The sequence below is a fragment of the Oncorhynchus gorbuscha genome, linkage group LG08 (genome assembly GCF_021184085.1).
Source record: "Oncorhynchus gorbuscha isolate QuinsamMale2020 ecotype Even-year linkage group LG08, OgorEven_v1.0, whole genome shotgun sequence".
NCBI lineage: Eukaryota > Metazoa > Chordata > Actinopteri > Salmoniformes > Salmonidae > Oncorhynchus > Oncorhynchus gorbuscha.
The window spans coordinates 71655556-71676811 of record NC_060180.1 but is presented as its reverse complement, the minus strand read 5'-3'; the positions used below and the strand labels follow the sequence as shown (position 1 = coordinate 71676811).

The window sequence follows — 21256 nt, the reverse complement described above, 5'->3', positions numbered from 1 at the left end:
TTTTGTTGAGATGAGGTTAGACCAGGGGTGGGCAACTGCCGGCCTGCGGCCCCTTTTGAAGTCCCTTGGATATATATCCTAAACTTATTTGGGGGGGAATTCAGTCGGGGTCTCAATTTACTGATGCAAGTGAAAATAGTAGAATACACAAGGTGCAATTTTGAAATGTGGTTGTGTATCAGCAGTTTTTCTCTTATGCCAGTCACTGATAGTCAGTCAATTAGCCAATGTCAGCTAAAACAAATGTCTTGCTAAGTTAGTTTAGCGGCCATCTATCATGGTCAAATTGATTTAGTGGCAAAATGAGTAGAATTGCATGAAATTTGTTAGAAAATTGCTAAATCTGTTATTTTCTACATTGTAGAATAATAGTGAATACATCAAAACTATGAAATAACACATATGGGATCATGTAGTAACCAAAAAAGTGTTCAAATAGCCACACTTTGCCTTGATGACAGCTTTGCACACTTGGCATTCTCTCAACCAGCTTCATGAGGTAGTCACCTGGAATGCATTTCAATTAACAGTTGTGCCTTGTTAAAAGTTCATTTGTGGTATTTCTTTCTTCCTTAATGCGTTTGAGCAAATCTGTTGTTGAGAAAAGGTAGGGTTGGTACACAGAAGATCGTCCTATTTGGTAAAATACCAAGTCCATATTATGGCAAGAACAGCTCAATAGTTTTTTAATTGAACCTTTATTTAACTAGGCAAGTCAGTTAAGAACAAATTCTTATTTACAATGATGGCCTAACCCGGACGACGCTGGGACAATTGTACGCCGCCCTATGGGACTCCCAATCACGGCCGGTTGTGATACAGCCTGGAATTGAACCAGGGTCGTTAGTGACGCCTCTAGCACTGAGATGCAGTGCCTTAGAACGCTGCGCCACTCTGGATCAAAGAGAAACGACCCTCCATCATTTTTTTATGACATGAATGTCAGTCAATCCGGAGAATTAATGTGCAGTCGCTCTCATGAGGCCTGCCACAGGAACTGCACCTCAGATTGCAGCCCAAATAAATACTTCACAGAGTTCAAGTAACAGACACACCTCAACATCAACTGTTCAGAGGAGACTGCTTGAATCAGGCCTTTATGGTCGATTTGCTACAATGAAACCACTACTAGAGGACACCAATAGGAAGATACTTTCTTGGGCCAAGAAACACGAGCAATGGACATTAGATCGGTGGAAATCTGTCCTTTGGTCTGATGAGTCCAAATGTGAGATTTTTGTTTCCAACACGTGTGGTTCCCACCCGTGAAGCATGGGTAGGAAGTGTGGAGTGGAGTGCTTTGTTGGTGACACTGTGATTTATTTACAATTCAAGGCACACTTTTAACCAGCATGGCTACCACAGCATTCTGCAGCGATACGCCATCCCATCTGGTTTGTGCTTAGTGGGATTATCATTTGTTTTTCAACAGGACAATGACACAACACACCTCCAGGCTGTGTAAAGGCTATTTGACCAAGAAGGAGAGTGATGGAGTGCTGCATCAAATGACCTGGCCTCCACAATGACCCAACCTCAACCCAATTGAGATGATTTGGGGTGAGTTCAACAGCAGAGTGAAGGAAAGCAGCCAACAAGTGCTCAGCATATGTGGGAACTCCTTCAAGGCTGTTGGAAAAGTATTCCTCATGAAGCTGGTTGTGCAAAGCTGTCATCAAGGCAAAGTGTGGCTATTTTGAAGAATCTACAATATATTTTGATTTGTTAACTTTTTTGGTTACAACATGATATATATGTGTTATTTCATAGTTTTGATGTCTTCACTATTATTCTACAATGTAGAAAATAGTAAAAAATAAAGAAAAACCCTTGAATTAGTAGGTGTGTCCAATCTTTTGACTGGTACTGGTAAATAAATAAAGGTGACATTCTGTACTGTCGGGTCATATATAAAACATTTGGCCTCATATCCAAAATGCTGGAATATAGAACCAAATGAAATGAAATTAAATTTAGCTAGTGTCCAAATAAAATAATTTGGAGTGTATTTTAACAAAACTGTGATATTCTTTCTCTTAAGGGGAATGGCACCAGTATGACGATGTCATATATCCAGAACCAAAACAAGACGTTTTGTCACGTGTTACAAACTTGTTTCAGTGGTGGGATAACATCAATAGCAACTTAGTAAAGGGAAGACAGCTGGCTGGAAAGGTGATGTTGGAAGGCATCTTTGATCTTCTGAGAACCTGGACTGAAGTGAATGTGAGGAGTTTCTTTTCCCAGCTCCAGCAATTCTTCTCCACATACAGCTATCCCTGTGTCTATGACGGTGGAAAGACACCATGGCAATTATTGTTTGGAGAAGAACAGGTATATTTAAATTGGACATCGATAGAATGCTGCATTGCATGTATAGTGCTTATAGAAAGTCTATACTCCCTGAACTTTTTTCACATTTTGTTGCGTTACAAAGTGGGATTGAAATAGATTGAATTGTATTTTTTTTATTGATCTACACAAAACACTTGATAATGTCAAAGTGAAAATAACAATTTACATATTAATTTAACTACACAGTATCTGGTGTGAGCCCTATCTGCCTCGTGCAGCGTGACATCTCCTTCGCATAGAGTTGATCAGGCTGTTGATTGTGGCCTGTGGAATGTTGTCCCACTCCCCTTCAATGGCTGTGCAAAGTTGCTGGATATTGGCGGGAACTGGAGCACGCTGTTGTACATGTCACTCTTTGAGCATTTTTCCGATGCTCTGGATCGACATGTCTGGTGAGTACGCAGGCCATGGAAGAACGGGGACATTTTCAGCTTCCAGAAATTGGGTAGATCCTTGCGACATGGGGCCGTGCATTATCATGCTGAAACATAAGGCGATGGCGGTATCTCTGCATCGAAATGGCCATCGATAAAATGCAATTGTGTTCGTTGCCCGTTGCTTATGCCTGCCCTTAACATAACCCCACCGCCACCAGGGGTCACTCTGTTCACAACAGCAAACCGTTGAAATCGGGATTCATCCCGTGAAGATCACACTTCTCCAGCGTGGCCATTGAAGGGCAGCATTTGTCCACTGAAGTCTGTTATGAAACCAAACTGCAGTTACGTCAAGAGTAACTGAGAGTATGCAGATGCGCTTCCCTGAGACCGTTTCTGGCAGTTTGTGCAACATCAACATGAACTCCACTCTGGTGGACATTCCTGGAGTCAGCATGCCAATTGTATGCTCCCAAAACTTAAGACATCTGTGGCGTTGTTCTGTGACATTGTGTTGTGACAACTGCACATTTTATAGTGGCCTTTTATTGTCCCCAGCACAAGGTGCACCTGTGTAATGGTCATGATGTTTAATCAGCTTCTTGATATGCCACACCTGTCAGGTGGATGGATAATCTTGGCAAAGGAGAAATGCTCACTAACAGAGATGTAAACAAATTTGTGCCATTTTTTTAGGGGGGGGGTTGATAAACAAGATTTTTGAGCATATGGAATATTTCCGGGATCATTTATTTCAGCTCATGAAAAATGGGACCAACACTTTACATTTTTGTTCAGTGTAGAGCATAGAGCGTTGGACTAGTAACCGGAAGGGGGGGGGGCTAGTAGACTTTCTATAGGCATTGTAGATGTAATTGAATTAATGAAACCTCCCAGGACTTTAAATCTATAGTTGTGAAACATGCGTACGCACACACAAACACAAAATTGTTTTCCCGTTGTAACATGTAAGTCTGTCTTACAAAAAAAAATGTGAGGCCATAGAAAGTAATTATTTTTCAACTGCGAAGTAATATGTTGAGGGATTTCTATTTCCACTTATTCCCTCAGGTGAGAAAACTCATGGAAGACTTCATGGAGGAGAACCTAGATCCTCAGTCCCAAAAGGGCAGGGAAAAGCATGAGGTTTTCCTCTCAGACCCACTGAAAGCAGGAATTATTATCCTGATTGTGTACAACAAGTACCGATTAAAAGAGAACAACGGAAGTCAACTCTCTCATCTTTGTCAGCTGCTCTGCCTGCCAAAAAAGCCAAGAGATGATTTCCTTGCTTACTGGACAGACTTCACCCAAGGCCTACCCAAGCATATTAGGTATATGTTCATTGTCTTTTAGTCAGTTAACCTTGAAATCCAGAGGTTATTATGAATGTCAAGCTAATATGTGGTTATTTGTATACATCTAGTGTTGCAGAGGAAGTTAAGTCGCTATGCAACGTTGCAAGAGAGGGGCGTGTTGTGAGCTGGATCTTGGTCATCCCTCTCCTGCATCTGCTTCGAGGGGACAGCAAGCCCTTTGAGCCCGTTCCACCCACCATGGACCCACCGTTTACCACCTGGGCAGGGCTTAAAGGGATCAAAATAAAAGACTCCTACAGAGACACAAGGTATGAATCTGTGAAATGTCGACTGAGATTGGTTCCAAAGCTGGAGTTTAAATTAAACTTAAAACTACAACAGTTTTTTTGATAAGCTGCATTTCAAACTTGTATCAGAAAACCATTTCCTTCCCACTGTAGAATATTTTATTGGTCATGTTTATTATCTTAATGAGACTCTTGACTGTGAATCCAGGGGCCTGATGAAGGTCATGTTTAATATCTTAATGAGACTCTTGACTGTGAATCCAGGGGCCTGATGAAGGTCATGTTTAATATCTTAATGAGACTCTTGACCGTGAATCCAGGGGCCTGATGAAGGTCATGACAGAACACAAACACCTGGTGGAGGTGGATCATCTCCTTGTGCCCTCCTGGATGTGCCTGCTACAGTTGGAAGACTTGATGAGCTTTATATCGGCCATCCATGTGGGTGTCTTGGACACTCTTCAGCAACTCCAGTTCAGTCTCAAGTCTGTAACGTCTTACTACACCTATGGGGTATGTGTCCTTGGTTGAAATGTTATTTCTTGCAACAGTGAGGCAAAAATTATGATGTTATGGACTGAGATTGAATTCTGGATGCAGTCCATAACTTTGTGAGTTCATAGTCTGCTTTGATTGAGAATTGCAGCATGTAATCATATCAAGGTAGTACAATGTCCAATAGTGTACAATAGTGGCGACATACTGTACTAAACAACGATATGTCATTTTTCTAGCAACCAGTGAAAGCGATTTTGTCATATCTTATTGAAATTACTGGACAACACTTCAGGTAAAGAAATTATATTTAATTTTATATATTTATATTTATTTTATATTATATCTAGAGAAAATATCCAACAATTAAAAGTGACATTCCTTTAAAATATTGTATTATAAATCATTTGAGCTTCATGCAGTTACAGAACATCCTGTAGTGTTCCTTGACCCTCACAAGCTATTTGTTGTTGTTGTTGTTGTTGTTATCAGTGATAACAGATATGGAGAATGTTGCTTGAAAACAGCTGTGAGTGTTCTGGGGACAATCTGTAAAGCTACTGCTGATTCAGACTGCTGTGAGCTTCCACTGGACTGCCTGCATCTGGTCAGTCTGATTGCAGAAACTTCCGGAAACTCCCAACCACAGGTACGCCCTATGTGAATGGAAAGTATTTTGCTTTCTGAATATCAAATCAAATTGTATTGGTCACATACACGTGTTTAGCAGATGTTATTGCGGGTGTAGCTAAATGCTTGTGCTAATAGCTCCCGACGGTGCAGTAATATCTTAACAGTTTCACAACGTATACCTGAAAATACACGTAAATCTAAGTAAGGAATGGATTAAGAATATATATATACAATAATCAGAGCAGCATTGGACTAAGATACAGTGACATAGTATAGAATACAGAATATACATATGAGATGGGTGATGCAATATTTACACATGGCGGTTGTGAATGTCTTTTTGCTGTTCAATTCCATGCAACGTAATAGTTCTGACAGACTAAGTCAAATGCCATAATGGGAGATATTTCAGTACTTCTCAACATGTTCATTTTCTAATATTTTTGTATTGCTTTATATTTGAGCACAATTCTTAGTAAAAGTAATTTGAATGCAAACACATTTTAAATGAGGAATCAGATAAAAATACGAGTGTTATTCTTCATAATTATAATATGATCATTATAGTATAATATTATTAATAATAATAATCTCAATATGATCAATGGCTTGGTTCCCAGTCTGTGAAAAGTAAGGAAAACGAAGTTCTGGAGGAGACACTTCAAACAATGAGGGACTGGCGGCGAAAAGCATTCCCAAGCAAATCGGTTAACCATGGGTCCTATTTTACCTCAAAGAATGAGCCTGAAATGAAGGTAGGAATGTTAAGACTTAAAGTCAAAGCAATGATAACTGTGCAGTTTTAAATCCTTATCAAAAGAATCGGTCAAAATAATTGTACATTTGCATAGCATTTTGATGTGTATAGTGATTGTTTCACATTCAGAGAGATTATTTTCTCTAGGTCTGGAAAAAGTTGATCTCAGTCAATTTTGGGAATGAAGAATTCACTGAACTATGGAGAAGTACTTTCTTGAATGATTTTGAAGGAAAACTAAAAAAGGTATTTATTATGCTTTAAATCAATTGTAAAATATATTTAAATTCACTGTAAAACATATAATACATTTAACGGGGCAATCTGGAATTGGTATATATATTTTTTTACTTTTAAAAGAATCAATGTCTAATCATATGCTTAGTTGAACTGTCATTCCCCATCAGAAACAAAAAGCTTGTTTGTAAACAAGATAATTGTATAGATTCACAACATAGTTAAAACTATCATTTTGATCTCATTGATGGTCCTTGCATTCATAGCTCTGTCTATGAAATTTAAAGTGGTTACATTTCTCTAGCCCCATAACCTCAGCTGTTTATCAAAACACGTGGCGGGGTGAGTGACCGCTTTGCAGTTTTTGATTTCCGGATTGCCCATCTAACAAAAAAAATAGCCATTTGTACTACTGTGAAAGTAAAAACTGTTGATCGTGTGTGTGTCCTTCAGGAGAAGCCCATGCATCAGATTCAAATCTACTGTGACAAGATCGAGGAAGTGGGCAAGACAAGTCCCTATTTGTGTAACTCTCTGGAGAAATGTGCCTTGGAGGCAGTCACCGCCATTTGCCAGGCAAGATTACATTTTTTTATGATACTGTATGTACCTCGAATGATAAAATGTATTTGAAGTGCGTATGTATGACAGTAAATGCTTCATCCTATTTTAAAAGTTGGAATGGTTTCAATGTTGGATTGTGTCTTACCACTTGTCATTATCAGGACAAATCTAATCTTCGTGAGCTGTTGAAGAAACATGACATCAGCAAGTTTGAGAAGCTGATGTCTGTGATAGTCCTGAAGTCCTGGCCCAAAAATGGAGATGGACAGTACGTCGAGGGCGAGGAGTTGGTGATGAAGCACCTTCTCAGCTGGCCTATGGCCATAAGCATCTTCCAAGTACAAGGTGCATATAGTATACATGCATTGCATTGCATTGCAACATGTACAAAAAAGAAAAGAACACATACCTGCCTTTATTGCATTCAGAGCCTTGTGTTTGAGTAAGATCATATTCCCCCCCTCATTTTGTTTCTACCCACAATTGACACTTTTGTCTACTTTCAGGTGCAAATGGAGTGTTGATTAACCGGTTGACTGATGAAGCTAAAGAGCGGATGGGAGTGGCAAGCTCTGCGTTCTGTTCTGTCGCAAAGAATTTCATCAACGGGAAAATACAGATCCAGACTCTCAATCAAATCCTTGAAAGAAAAGCAGAATTCACTCAGTTGCTGAAGATAGGTGATTGTTCTGAGAAATAGTCAACAATAAAACAAATATATATACATAGTTAATATTGTTTCACTCCAGATGGAAAAAGAACATCTCAAACTGTAGGATGTGTGTTGACATCAGTATTTTTCCAAAAACAGATGACCTGTGTGATGACGGTCGTTGTCAGGACAGGGACGCCATGAAACGATTACTGAGATGGAGAGAGGAGGAATGGAGGCTATCGTCAATGACAAGAAGATGGTTGAAGGCCTTCTCATGTTTTGCGACAAACTCCAGGAACATCTCAGAAGTGAGTTCAATGTTTTCAACTCTATATATTTCTTAAGAGCTTATGATATTTGTTTAAGTATTTGCAACAATTTCCTCATGCAAAACAACAGTGGCATATCACAAGGTCTGAGCATGCAACATGTAAAGTGTTGGTCCCATGTGTCATGAGCTGAAATAAAAGATCCCAGAAATGTTCCATACGCACAAAAAGCTTTCTCTCAAATGTTGTGGACTAATTTGTTTACATCCCTGTTAGTGAGCATTTCTCCTTTGCCAAATAATCCATCCACCTGACAGGTGTAGCATATTAAGAAGCTGATTAAACAGCATGATCATTACACAGGTGCACCTTGTGCTGGGGACAATAAAAGGCCACTCTAAAATGTGCAGTTTTGTCACACAACATAATGCCACAGATGTCTCAAGTTTTGAGGGAGCATGCAATTGGCATGCTGACTGCAGGAATATCCACCAGAGAAAAATTAATCTTATGCTATTTTACAAATTTTGCCAAAAGGCTGAGAGACAATGTTGCTGTTTTAGAGCTCAGGGATTCTTGAAAAACAAGTAAAACTCAACTTTTTTCCACAAATATTTGTCTTAATATGAACAACATTTGAAAAATATATTTGCTAGACCAAAGTATCAACTAATACACCATGTAAAGGAACAACCAATTTATATACTGTATATTGATTTTCATAAAATGCAACTGGATTTATGTCAACTGTCAGGCATTACATTTTTACAATTATTGTCCAGCAAGCTTTTAACGGCCTTGATTGTTTAATTCTAACATTAGATTATAATATTTTTTTATACAAATCTCCAAACGTATTTTTGTTTTGTTTTATAGCACTATATAATGCTCCAGGGCTCATTTTGTTAGCATTTTGTCATGTTTAAAACATTTTTTAGAACATAAAGCAAACATTTCCCCTTACGTCTAGCACAGCAAATACTTCAATTGTTTCCGCATATGTTGCAGAACAGTGATTACAATGATTTATTTTTCAGAATATTGACAAAGAAATCTATCTTTAGGGGAGTTGACAACAGATGCTCTAAACCTACATATTCTTGCCTCTAAAAACAAAAGTTCAATACAAATATTTGTAAAATATGGAAAAACCATTCTATCAGATCTTTAAATACCCAATGAAAACATAACCATTCTATCAGATCTTTAAATACCCAATGAAAACATAACCATTCTATCAGATCTTTAAATACCCAATGAAAACACAAACATTCTATCAGATCTTTAAATACCCAATGACCCAAATTCTATCAGATCTTTAAATACCCAATGAAAACACAACCATTCTATCAGATCTTTAAATACCCAATGAAAACATAACCATTCTATCAGATCTTTAAATACCCAATGAAAACACAACCATTCTATCAGATCTTTAAATACCCAATGAAAACACAACCATTCTATCAGATCTTTAAATACCCAATGAAAACATAACCATTCTATCAGATCTTTAAATACCCAATGAAAACATAACCATTCTATCAGATCTTTAAATACCCAATGAAAACAACCATTCTATCAGATCTTTAAATACCCAATGAAAACAACCATTCTATCAGATCTTTAAATACCCAATGAAAACATAACCATTCTATCAGATCTTTAAATACCCAATGAAAACATAACCATTCTATCAGATCTTTAAATACCCAATGAAAACATAACCATTCTATCAGATCTTTAAATACCCAATGAAAACATAACCATTCTATCAGATCTTTAAATACCCAATGAAAACATAACCATTCTATCAGATTTTTCAGCACCGAGTTGAAGTTAGACCAAAATCTGACTGAGTTAATGTTTCATGGAGTTGACAAATATTACATTTTTCTTTTTCATTCACAGTAAAAATCTATTTAAAAAAGCCTCCGGAGGCACGCAGAGGCCAAATTGCATCGCCGTGTGCGCCTCTAAAATGTTGTAACAATACGGAGGGATTCTTTCACAACCGCTCTGCGCTGCTCAGCAAAGCGCAAGAAGTATGAATGCCCTGACTTTATACAGAGGACATAACCGTAAATGCTGCACGGTCAACACAGATGTCGGATTGACCATGCAGCAACTTTTTAGAAGCGGTGGATCTGTTCTATGTACGCTATTTCTATGCTTCCCATTCTTAACTTTAGTTTTTGCGTGTTTTACTTCTGGTTTTGTACACCAGCTTCAAACAGATGAAAATATAATATTTTTGGTTATGGAGAAGATATCTCAAAGAGGTTTAGTTGGTATAATGATTCTTTACACCAGGGGTTCCCAAACTTTTTCACTCTGGGCCCCCCTGCAGCTGTTTTTTATTTTATTTCAAACACTGTTTTTAGAGAGTTTGAAATTGGGATCCTTTGCTTCGGATCAGGGCATTTCCAGGTATAGAGCTGACATGGAAATGTAACAAATAATATTGAAAGTATTTTGAAAATTCCCCAAAATAAATATTTTCCCTTGTATAACTTATAATAATATATAATTTCCCCAAGATGTAAAGCTCAAATAATGCAACAAAGTATTTTTTTTTCAACAATAAAAATAAGGATTGACCCTACTTTCAAGAATCCTTGAGCTAATTTCCTGCCAATCTACACATTTTGCCATGAGGCTGAGAAAATTATGCAAATTTAAAAGCTTATTTCTTGTAATATATATATATATATTTTAATGTCATGACTTATGACGTGTTCATATGCTATCTGGGGGACCTCCGGGGCCCCCCAAAGCTCGTGGCCCCCCCTGCCTTGTGGGGGCTGTGTGCTACGCCAGTGACCGATATGTGCTAATTATTTCCCTGAGAAGGAGACGATTATATTTAACCACAGTTTAAGAAAACTGTGTGATTCAGTTATAGAATGCACAACTCACCATGAATTTTTGGATTGTTATAGTTATTTTGTTCATTGCGTGCATTTCTTTGCTTGAGGAAATTGTAGCCCTTATGACTTGACATAACACTCACGGTTAAGGTTCTCAATAAATGCCATATTAATCCACAGTTGATGTGAGAGAGCTGCAGCGCAAAATCCACGAGAACATAGATCAGATGACGCTGGATGATTTCATGGAAGTTCACAGACTTGACCATGACTCCTCTAATGTAACTGGGGTGGTCACATACTTCAACCTGTGTGATGACACCAGGCAGATGGCATCTAGCCTAAGTGCTATCAGGGACAGCTACATTTTCACTATGTGTTGGGAGAAACAAGCCAAAGAGCTTTCACAAAACCAACTTGACACAGATGAGACAGAACCAAAGCCTGAGAGGGAGACAGAAGTGTACACTCTCGATCTGATCCACAGCGAAATATTCCAGAGTTGCAACGATAATTACAGGAGCATCTATGAGAGTTTGAGATCTGGTACGATATCATTGGAGGAGGTGGATAGTATCTTTGAAGCCTACAAAGACAAGTACAAAGACATGGAAAAAGATCTGAAGATAATGTGCAGGATCAACTCAGCTGATGATGGAAGATGGATCAAGAGCAGAGTCCAGCAAATCCAACAATACCATGACCTTCATCTAGCATTGGAATCGGCCAAGGTCATTATGGATGTCAGAGAGACTATCTGTCCTCAAGGGGACTTCAAAGTACTACAGACACTGCTAGATATGGTGAGTTGGAAAAATTACAATTACAATTACAAAAATTACAATTACAAAAATCACAAAAAGTGATCTTGGTTCAATATATTAACTTCTACACTCTTAGAAAAAAAAGGTGCTATCTAGAACCTTAAAAGGTTATTTGGCTTTTCCCATATGATAACCGTTTACAGAACCCTTTTGGGTTTAATGTAGAACCCTTTCCACAGAGGGTTCTACCTGGAACCCCAAAAGGGTTCTACCTGGAACCCAAAAATGGTTCTCCTATGGGGACAGTGAAGAACCATTTTGGAAGCATGTTTTCTAAGAGTGTAGCATTGCTATAGTCTATTCATATAAATTATTATGATGTTTCCAGAACACTGAGGACTTCAAGGAAGAGAGTCTGAATCGCATTGATGACAATTTGCTGGAGATCAAGAAGGATCTTGAGGACATCACAGAACCTCGCAGACTGTGTCTTCGAGAGCTCGGACTGAGGATAAACTTTGTCAAATGGGTGAAAGAAGCTCTTGAAGGTGAGGTCATACCAGAAGGCAAGGCAGAAAAAGAGCAGCACCAGTAGTAGCCAACTAGTCAGGGTTCGGTTCCCATAACGAACTTAAAACAGTTTTTCTTTGCTGTTGCAGATATCAACGAGCTGAAAGTGTTTGTTGACCTGGCCTCCATCTCCGCCGGAGAGAACGACTTGGATGTGGACCGTGTAGCCTGTTTCCACGATGCTGTTCTTGGTTATTCCTCCATGCTCTATGGGCTTCCACCAGATGCCGACTTTCATGTCTTCAAGGAGGCTTTGACAAAACTGTGGAAGGCGCTTGGAAATGACAGCAACATACCAAATAAGCTGGTTAGATGTTATGATATATTTAACATTCTGGGGAAAAGCTTGTCAAACCTGAAGGACTGAGGCCTGTATTTCAACATTGTAAATAATGGCTCTTCAGCACCACATTTTCAGAATTGTGTTTTTTTTGCAGAGCACCATTTACTGACATGATATAATATGTAATGTAATATATTTAGCAGATAGCTTTTATCCAAAGCGACTCAGTCGTGCGTCCATTCATTTTTTTTAACTTACGGGTGGACCACGGGAATCAAACCCACAAATCCTGTTATTGCAAGAGCCATGCTCTACAGACTGAGCTACAGGAATAATGCTTAAAAACCATATTCACAATTGTTTCCTCCTGATTGCAGCGGGACACTGCACGTCATTTGGAGTGGCTGAAAACGGTGAAGGACAGCCATGGCTCTGTGGAACTCTCTTCTCTATCATTGGCCACATCCATCAACACAAGAGGCATCTACATTATCAGTGCACAAAACCAGAAGAAGGTATGTTCAATCAAATTAGGAAGGTTACTGTGTTTATTAACAATTGAAAGATTTGTTTATTTGTATGTTGGAAGATTTATCTTCGTTATTAAGGAGTTACTGTCTAGTAGTGTTGAGCGATTACCGACCTCAGAAGGCACTAATCGCTCAGCACTGCTGTCTATGTTTGTACTCGTACAAGGTTTTCAATTTCATTCTGCTATTGTTTAACAAGTATCTGTAAGCTCTTTCCTGAATACCCGCTAAGTAGATTGATGCTTCTTATATTGGATCTTGCCCATGGTTGTTTTCTTCAATAGCTGTGTTTAGACACTGCTCTGAAGCTGCAGATCCCAGAGCACCAGGAGGAAGATCAGATGCGCAACTACTCCTTAGAAGACCTGAGAGATCTGCAGAACAAGCTAATGCTGATGTCTGGAAAGGGGGAACCAAGCCAGATTGAGGTGGATCACTTTACTGAGGTAATGTGATTGGGGACCTTGAGGATCATCACCACACCTGAAATAATAATGACTGAAAATATCATGCTATCACAGGATCTTTAAATGAACTTACCTGAGATCATATATTTTATTTGTAATATATTATTTTATGTACAGAAACTGAAGTTTTAAACAATAACTTGCTTTATCTTCTCAGGTTTTTGACAGTGTCCAGAGGCTAGCTGTAGCCTTTGTAGATCTTTATGCTGCTGGGAATCCACTTTTTAGGTGTTGGGAGGCCAAGATTCACTGTAATACTCAAAGTGATACTGGTATCGTAATGGAATTCAACCTTGGCAACATTCTACAAAACATAATGGTGGAGGGCAATGCAATGGACCATCTTACAGACCTGTGCAGGAAGATGGAGGTGTGTTTGGACGACTGGAACAGATTCATGAACAAACAGAGATCTCAGCACTATTACCTCAACTATTACACCGCAGAGCAGATAGTCTACCTTTGTAATGTTTTGACAGAGAAGAATTTGAACACTAAGTTGGATGAAAAGGTGTTGATGATGCTCTCTTTCATCAAACCTGACTGCTCCGTGTCAGATGTGTGGGAGACATGGATGACTTTTCAGAACAACGTGACAGAAACTGAGCAAGATGAAGACCCCAGATTTCAGACATTCATTGACCTTCATAATGACTTGGAAGACTTTGATTCTTCTTTTGCTGATGAGGACAAATGCGCCATTGATGTTCTGCAGAGCCTTCTGGATCAGGCTGTTGGTTTACGAAAACTGGATCTGGTCTGGGATGCTTACATGAAAGATATGAGGAGCATTCTCCAGGACTCCTTAGACACCAGAAGCTTTGGTAGATTGCTAGAGATGTTGGCCAACAAAGAGAACCAGGAAGAAGATGATGAAGAACCCATGCTTTTAGAACCAAGTGAGAATACAGTCCGGAGAAAGCTCCCAAAAGGCCTCTTCAATTGTCAACCTAATCTCATAATCTGCCCACAAGATGAAATCTTGACTTCAAGCATCTGCTTGTATATGACCAGTGACTATGAGCAGCTGCCCACCTATGATGAAGTCCTCCTGTGTACCCCTGCGACATCCTATGAGCAAGTGGAACTTTTCTTCCGGCGATGTCTCACACCAGGCTACTTGGGTGAGAAGATCTATACCCTGCTCTTCGCAGACCAGCTGAGCTATGAGGTGTGCTACGCAGTGGAGAAGTTATTTCAGAAACTGAGTTCATGTTCCAGGAGCAACTACAGGCTGGTGATCATCTGCAGCGCAGAAAGGGAGCACACCTACATCCCCACTGCCTTCAATCAGTTCAAACGGAACATGGTGCCACAGGAGTCTCTTGAGAGGATTCAGAGATACCTGTCCAGGCATTACACTGTCCCCTCACACCAGACCAGTGCGGCATCTGTGTTCAAAGGTCGACACTTTGTTGGGATTGTGTCTTCCCAGAGGGCTGGAGTTGGTAAGTCACACCATACGGAATGTGTTTCACTTCGTATAGTCCCACAGAGCCAAACATGAGGTTTCAAATGTAACCTTCCAATGTAAGCTATATTTAATATTATGAATGTTTTTTGTTTTTTTTACGTGCGTTTTTAATTTCAGTTGCAAGTCTTGAGTTTCAGAAATACTAATAGTTTATACTCTCCAACACATATGAGTTATTTAAGTAGAAATGATTCAAAGCCCATACATTTGACCTAGGACTTTGTAGAGCTGAATCAAATGTGTTATTTATTTGTAGGAAAATCTCTGTACATACAGAGGTTGTATGAAAAACTGGAGGGGACTGTGACAATGGGAACCACATTCCGTAAATGCATTCGCTTAATTGAGCCCAAGGTCAATGAGAATATCATTCTTCAGTCCTTGTTTGAAACGCCAGAGAGCAAGGAACACAAAGTCTTTCATTTTGATGTCACATCCTCGGTAAATATTCCTAGTATTAATAAGATATTGAAAATAGTTGATGTTTTTCTGTGACAGGATATTTTACATGCGTGCTTTTGATGTGCTCCAGGTACAGAAAGGCCTGCATGAATTTCTATTCAAACTGTTCTTCCTGCGTTACCTGTCGGATTCCGACGGACTGATGTGGAAATGCAGCAACAAGCACTTGTATGTGATTGAGACACTACAATCCACCAATGATCCGCTCAGACATGCTTCAAGATCTGTAAGTGTCAATCTTTTTTTTTTGGTCATGTCGCGTGAAACGAGTATACCGTTAAATAGCCCAGACCGGTGGCTAGCTGCTAGCGTGTTCAATTAGCGTGTTAGCGTGTTAAAAAGATAAGAGGAAGATCAGTGTTATCCGATGTCATTATCTGAAAACACTGATGACATCATCTAGTGTGCATCATGTCATTTTAACCAACTATGAGCAGGAAAAGGTTTCTTTACTACATTCCTTACTAGGATAAATATACACACACACACACACACACACACACACACACACACACACACACACACACACACACACACACACACACACACACACACACACACACACACACACACACACACACACACACACACACACACACACACACACATACATACATACATACATACATACATACATACATACATACATACATACATACATACATACATACATACATACATACATACATACATACATACATACATACATACATACATGTATGTGTATATATATATTATTAAAGGGGATAGACCTTTTCACATGAAAAAAAACATGCCCTTTTCTTTACCTTGAAACCGTGGGGTGGAGTCAGCAACCCAAGATTTGACTTTGTTTACTAGACTACAGTGATTTACGGTTCGCATTGCGTTTAGCTTCATATGATTCATTTTTCATCATCACACTTTTTGCTTTGTCCAGAAAATGCTTTTATCTTGTTGACATGCACACTTTTTTGGGATCATATCAACAGTGGACTAATGAACAAAATACAACAATATTTAATAAATATATCTTTAAATATTTTTTTCTGTTAGACAACCCATTTTAGTCATGGAGGTAGTGTTAGTCAAAATACTTAATATGACATGTATTTGTCTGTTTAGGATCCAAAGGGACACTTTCCTCTCTTTGAGGTCTTTCCTAAGGTCTTCTGCCGTCCACCAAAAGAGGTTATGGGGTTGGAAGCGAGAATTGGAGATGATCCAGTACTGGACACTGAGGACCCACTCATGGATGACCACTGTTTCAGGAGCGAGACCTTTCAAAGACCATACCAGTATCTAACACGGTTCCATAGGGGTGAAAATCTCGACAGCTTCAACTACCAAAGAGTTGAAGGAACTCATGCAGAGTGTCTTCAAATGCTCTTCATCTACTGTGGTATAATGGATCCATCCTGGGCAGAGTTGAAGAACTTTGCTGGATTTCTCAATCTTCAGTTGCTAGACTGTGAGACATCAGATTTCTGCAACTTTGAGTTTGTTGGAGACACTCTTAGGGGATTCAGAAACTTTGTGGTTGACTTCATGATCTTGATGGCCAAGGACTTTGCCACTCCGTCTCTCTGCATCGCTGACCAGAGCCATGGGAGGCAGCCGATGGACACTGGACTTGACGAAAGAGATCTAGCCCCGTTCCTCATCAGGAAGAGATGGGAATCAGAACCGCATCCATACATCTTCTTCAATGATGACCATGTGTCCATGACCTTCATTGGATTTCACCTACGGCTGAACGAGCAAAATGGGGTTGACGCCATCAATCCGTCAACAAATGCGGTAATCAAGAGAAACATTATGACCAAAAACCTGTACAATGGCCTCCGACATCAAAGAGTTCCCTTTAACATCGACTTTGACCAACTTTCTCGAGCGGATAAGATTGAGCGTCTATGTAGTGTGCTGGGGAACAAGTGGCCAACAGACCCTGATGAAACGTATGAGCTCACCACCGACAACATACTTAAGATGATGGCCATTCACATGAGGTTCAGGTGTGGCATTCCAGTCATCATAATGGGGGAGACTGGCTGTGGGAAGACACGGCTCATCAAGTTCCTATGCGAGTTGAGAAGGAGTGGGGCGCCCACGGAGAACATGAAACTCGTCAAAGTTCACGGTGGAACTACATCTGACATGATCTACAACAAGGTGCGGGAGGCAGAGAAGATTGCTGTTGCCAATAAAAAGAAACACGATTTTGATTCTGTTCTTTTCTTCGATGAAGCTAATACCACTGAAGCAATAAGCAGCATTAAGGAGATCCTATGTGACAACACTGTGCAAGGACAACAACTCAGCTCCCAAACTGGCCTGCAAATCATTGCTGCGTGCAATCCTTACAGGAAACACACAGATGACATGATCAAGAGGCTGGAGGCAGCTGGTTTAGGGTACAGGGTCCGAGCTGAAGAGACTGAAGAAAGACTTGGGTCAATCCCTCTTCGTCAGCTGGTGTATAGGGTCCAAGTGTTGCCCCCGAGCATGATCCCTCTGGTGTGGGACTTTGGGCAACTCGGTGATCACACAGAGAAAATGTACATCCAGCAGATTGTACAGAGAGTTGTGGAAACAAATTCAATCAACAGAGAATCCATCAGGATGATCACTGATGTGCTATCGTCATCGCAGGGATTTATGAGAGAGAGGAAAGACGAATGCAGCTTTGTCAGTCTCAGGGATGTGGAGCGCTGCATGCAAGTGTTTGTGTGGTTCTACAACAACCACTCACTGTTTCAGAATGAGTTAAAAGCATTCCTCCAGAAACAACCCCAGGAGGAAAGGAGCAGGAGTGACCAACTACACTCACCTGCCAGTGATCCAGTTGTTTGGTCACTGTTGATGGCTGTTGGTGTATGTTATCAAGCCTGTCTAGAAAAAAAAGGTGAATACCAGACCACAATCTGCAAATTCCTTCCCCAAGTCACCCCAAAGCAGATGAAGCAGGAAATCTCAGTCATGCAGGACCTTCTCCTAAGCGGTGTCCCAATGGGAGAGACAATAGCAAGAAACAAGGCTTTGAAAGAGAATGTCTTCATGATGGTGATTTGTATCGAGTTACGAATCCCCCTGTTTTTGGTTGGCAAGCCTGGGAGCTCCAAATCTCTGTCTAAAACTCTGGTTGCAGATGCCATGCAGGGCCAAGCTGCACATTCTGAACTGTACAAAAGGCTGAAACAGGTTCACCTGGTGTCCTTCCAGTGCAGCCCTCATTCCACGCCAGAGGGAATCATCAACACATTCAGACAATGTGCCCGCTTCCAAGAGAGCAAGAATTTGGAGGAGTACATCTCTGTTGTTGTGCTAGATGAGATCGGATTGGCAGAGGACTCTCCAAAAATGCCTCTGAAAACACTGCACCCCTTACTGGAGGAAGGCTGCATTGATGACGAGCCACTGCCTCATAAGAGAGTTGGATTCATTGGCATCTCCAATTGGGCCTTGGACCCTGCCAAGATGAACAGAGGCCTCTTTGTGTCCCGTGGTGACCCAGACCAAAATGAGCTACTTGAGAGTGCGAAAGGCATATGCTCATCTGACAAGATGATTCTGGAGAAGGTTAAGCACCTCTTCACACCTTTCTCCCATGCATATATGACGACTTGCAAGAAAGGCAAAGGGTTTTTCGGTCTACGAGATTATTATAGTCTGGTGAAGATGATGTTCGCCATCACCAAGGCCTCTAAGCAGAGCCCCAGTACAGGTAAAATCATTGAAGCAGTCCTAAGGAACTTCAGTGGAAGGGATGATGTGGACGCAGTGCATATATTCACCAAAGAGCTGCCCAGCCAATTAATTCAACCTGATTTGGATGGCATCAGCACTATTGATCTGGTGAAACAAAACATTGTTTCCATTTACCAAGATGAGGAGTGCCGATATCTCCTTGTCCTCACCAAAAACTATGCAGCCCTCCAGATTCTCCAGCAGACATTTTTCTCAGACCACAACCATCCAGAGATCATCTTTGGTTCCAGCTTCCCAAAGGATCAAGAGTACACTCAGATCTGCAGGAATATCAACCGAGTGAAGATCTGCATGGAAACTGGCCAGACTGTTGTGCTTCTGAATCTTCAGAATCTGTACGAAAGTCTCTACGATGCTCTCAACCAGTACTATGTTTCACTTGGGGGCCAGAAGTATGTCGATCTTGGATTGGGAACCCATCGTGTGAAGTGCAGAGTTCACAAAGACTTCCGGCTAATTGTCATTGAAGAGAAAGAGGTGGTCTACAAGCAGTTCCCAATTCCTCTGATAAACCGTCTGGAAAAGCACTACCTGGACATCAACACTGTTCTCAAGAAGGACCAGACGGAGATTGTCGAACAACTAAAGGAATGGGTCAAACGCTTTGTCTCGTTGAAAAGTCAGCAGTCCAAGACAGACCGCTACAAGCCACATGATGTCTTCATTGGCTATCACTCAGACACATGCTCCTCTGTGGTCCTGCAAGTGACTGAGAAAATGAAAACTGAGTCTGACGAATCTGACACTCAGAGGAGAGTCCTGGATGAAGCCAAGCTTATCATGCTGAACTGTGCAACTCCAGATTCTGTCATTCGACTTGACGGGACTAAATTATCTGCTGATGAGACCGAGTCACTGACTCAAATCTATTTTGAGGAGCAGAATCATCAATCCCTGGCAGACTTCATTGCCTCTCACACACAAGAGGAGGAATGGTTGCATTACCACTTTACAGAGGTAAGTCACTTGAATCTATTTTTTTAAGAATATACCTTTTGAATAGAATGCATCTTATATTGCTCATAAATCGTTTTTTGCTCCTTTTGAAGGTCACAACATTTTCCCGGCTATTGACAGCAGCAGATATCCATCAGCTGCAGAACATCACAGAGCTTGGCAACGTCAAGCTTCTCTCGCTGCAACAGTTTGACACAGAGCATTCCTTCCTCAAAGAAATCAGGTCTGCTTAAAAGTTTGAAGAGAAGCTCAGTATATAGGGTTGCATAATTCCAATTACTTTCCAAAATGTTTTCCAGAATTCCAGGTTGGAAGATTCCTGGATTTCCTGCTTATTCCATTCTGATTCCAGGCGTATTCCAATCAGGATTTCTGGAAAACCTGTGAATTCTGGGAAAGTTACCAGAATTTTGCAACCCTAATTGTATCAGTTGTGTGTGTAACCTTGTAGATCATTCATAAAAATGGTACAGGATTAGGAACATAACTGTGTTCTCTCTAGGCAATTTCTTGACTCCACATCTGCCGACAAAGTCCTCATCATCCAAACAGACTATGATGAGGACTCCCAGAGCATGAACATTCTGGCATCTGCCAAGTGAGTGATTGTCATTTAGATTTGTCATCACAACTACTGGAGAGAACTAAACTGAAGTATTAGGTGACACTTGTTGTATTTTTTTTCCATTTAAATGTTTGATCTTTGAATCTCCTCAGATATTCATCCATAAATGAAATAAACAAATCAAAGGAAGGTGACCATGGAAGGGTGTTTGTTTACTTTGTTACCAAACTGCCCCGAATTAAAGGTGGAACCTCCTATGTTGGATTTCATGGAGGTGAGTTTGTGTTAAAAGCTATACAACAGGCTTTATTTAATAGTATGATCTAGCATCCCACCAAAGAAATTATCTGTTCTGAAATGCTTTCAATATTTAGGGGAATTCAAAATGCAAAAAAAAGGCACTTTCACATGTGAGCGATCTTTCTTTTTTGTAGGTGCATGATAACAATTGAATAACGTGAAAGAAAAAATAGAGCTGCATACAGCTCTTGCTAGCGTCACTGTTCTTTATCAAGCTTTGACAAAGGCCTGGAGGCCGATGCGTAAAGTTTAATAAAGAACAGCAATACTAGCAAGAGCAGTATGCCGGTTTCTCTTTAATATTTACCGGTATGCAATT

The 21256-nt window shown here is 40.2% G+C and overlaps 1 protein-coding gene across 1 annotated transcript in view; it reads left to right on the top strand.

Annotated features, from left to right (window-relative positions):
- Positions 1-21256, top strand: part of LOC124040692 (E3 ubiquitin-protein ligase rnf213-alpha-like) — a 70828-nt gene that overhangs the window by 11718 nt on the left and 37854 nt on the right. Inside the window, 25 exon segments of the mRNA XM_046357767.1 lie at positions 2042-2334; positions 3804-4066; positions 4159-4359; positions 4659-4851; positions 5073-5128; positions 5326-5482; positions 6087-6221; positions 6371-6469; positions 6914-7036; positions 7186-7369; positions 7531-7704; positions 7836-7907; positions 7910-7987; positions 10999-11621; positions 11971-12130; positions 12242-12459; positions 12813-12950; positions 13250-13411; positions 13590-14880; positions 15163-15347; positions 15439-15594; positions 16473-20072; positions 20165-20295; positions 20575-20670; positions 20790-20911. Coding sequence (XP_046213723.1) covers positions 2042-2334; positions 3804-4066; positions 4159-4359; positions 4659-4851; positions 5073-5128; positions 5326-5482; positions 6087-6221; positions 6371-6469; positions 6914-7036; positions 7186-7369; positions 7531-7704; positions 7836-7907; positions 7910-7987; positions 10999-11621; positions 11971-12130; positions 12242-12459; positions 12813-12950; positions 13250-13411; positions 13590-14880; positions 15163-15347; positions 15439-15594; positions 16473-20072; positions 20165-20295; positions 20575-20670; positions 20790-20911 — 8910 coding nt within the window.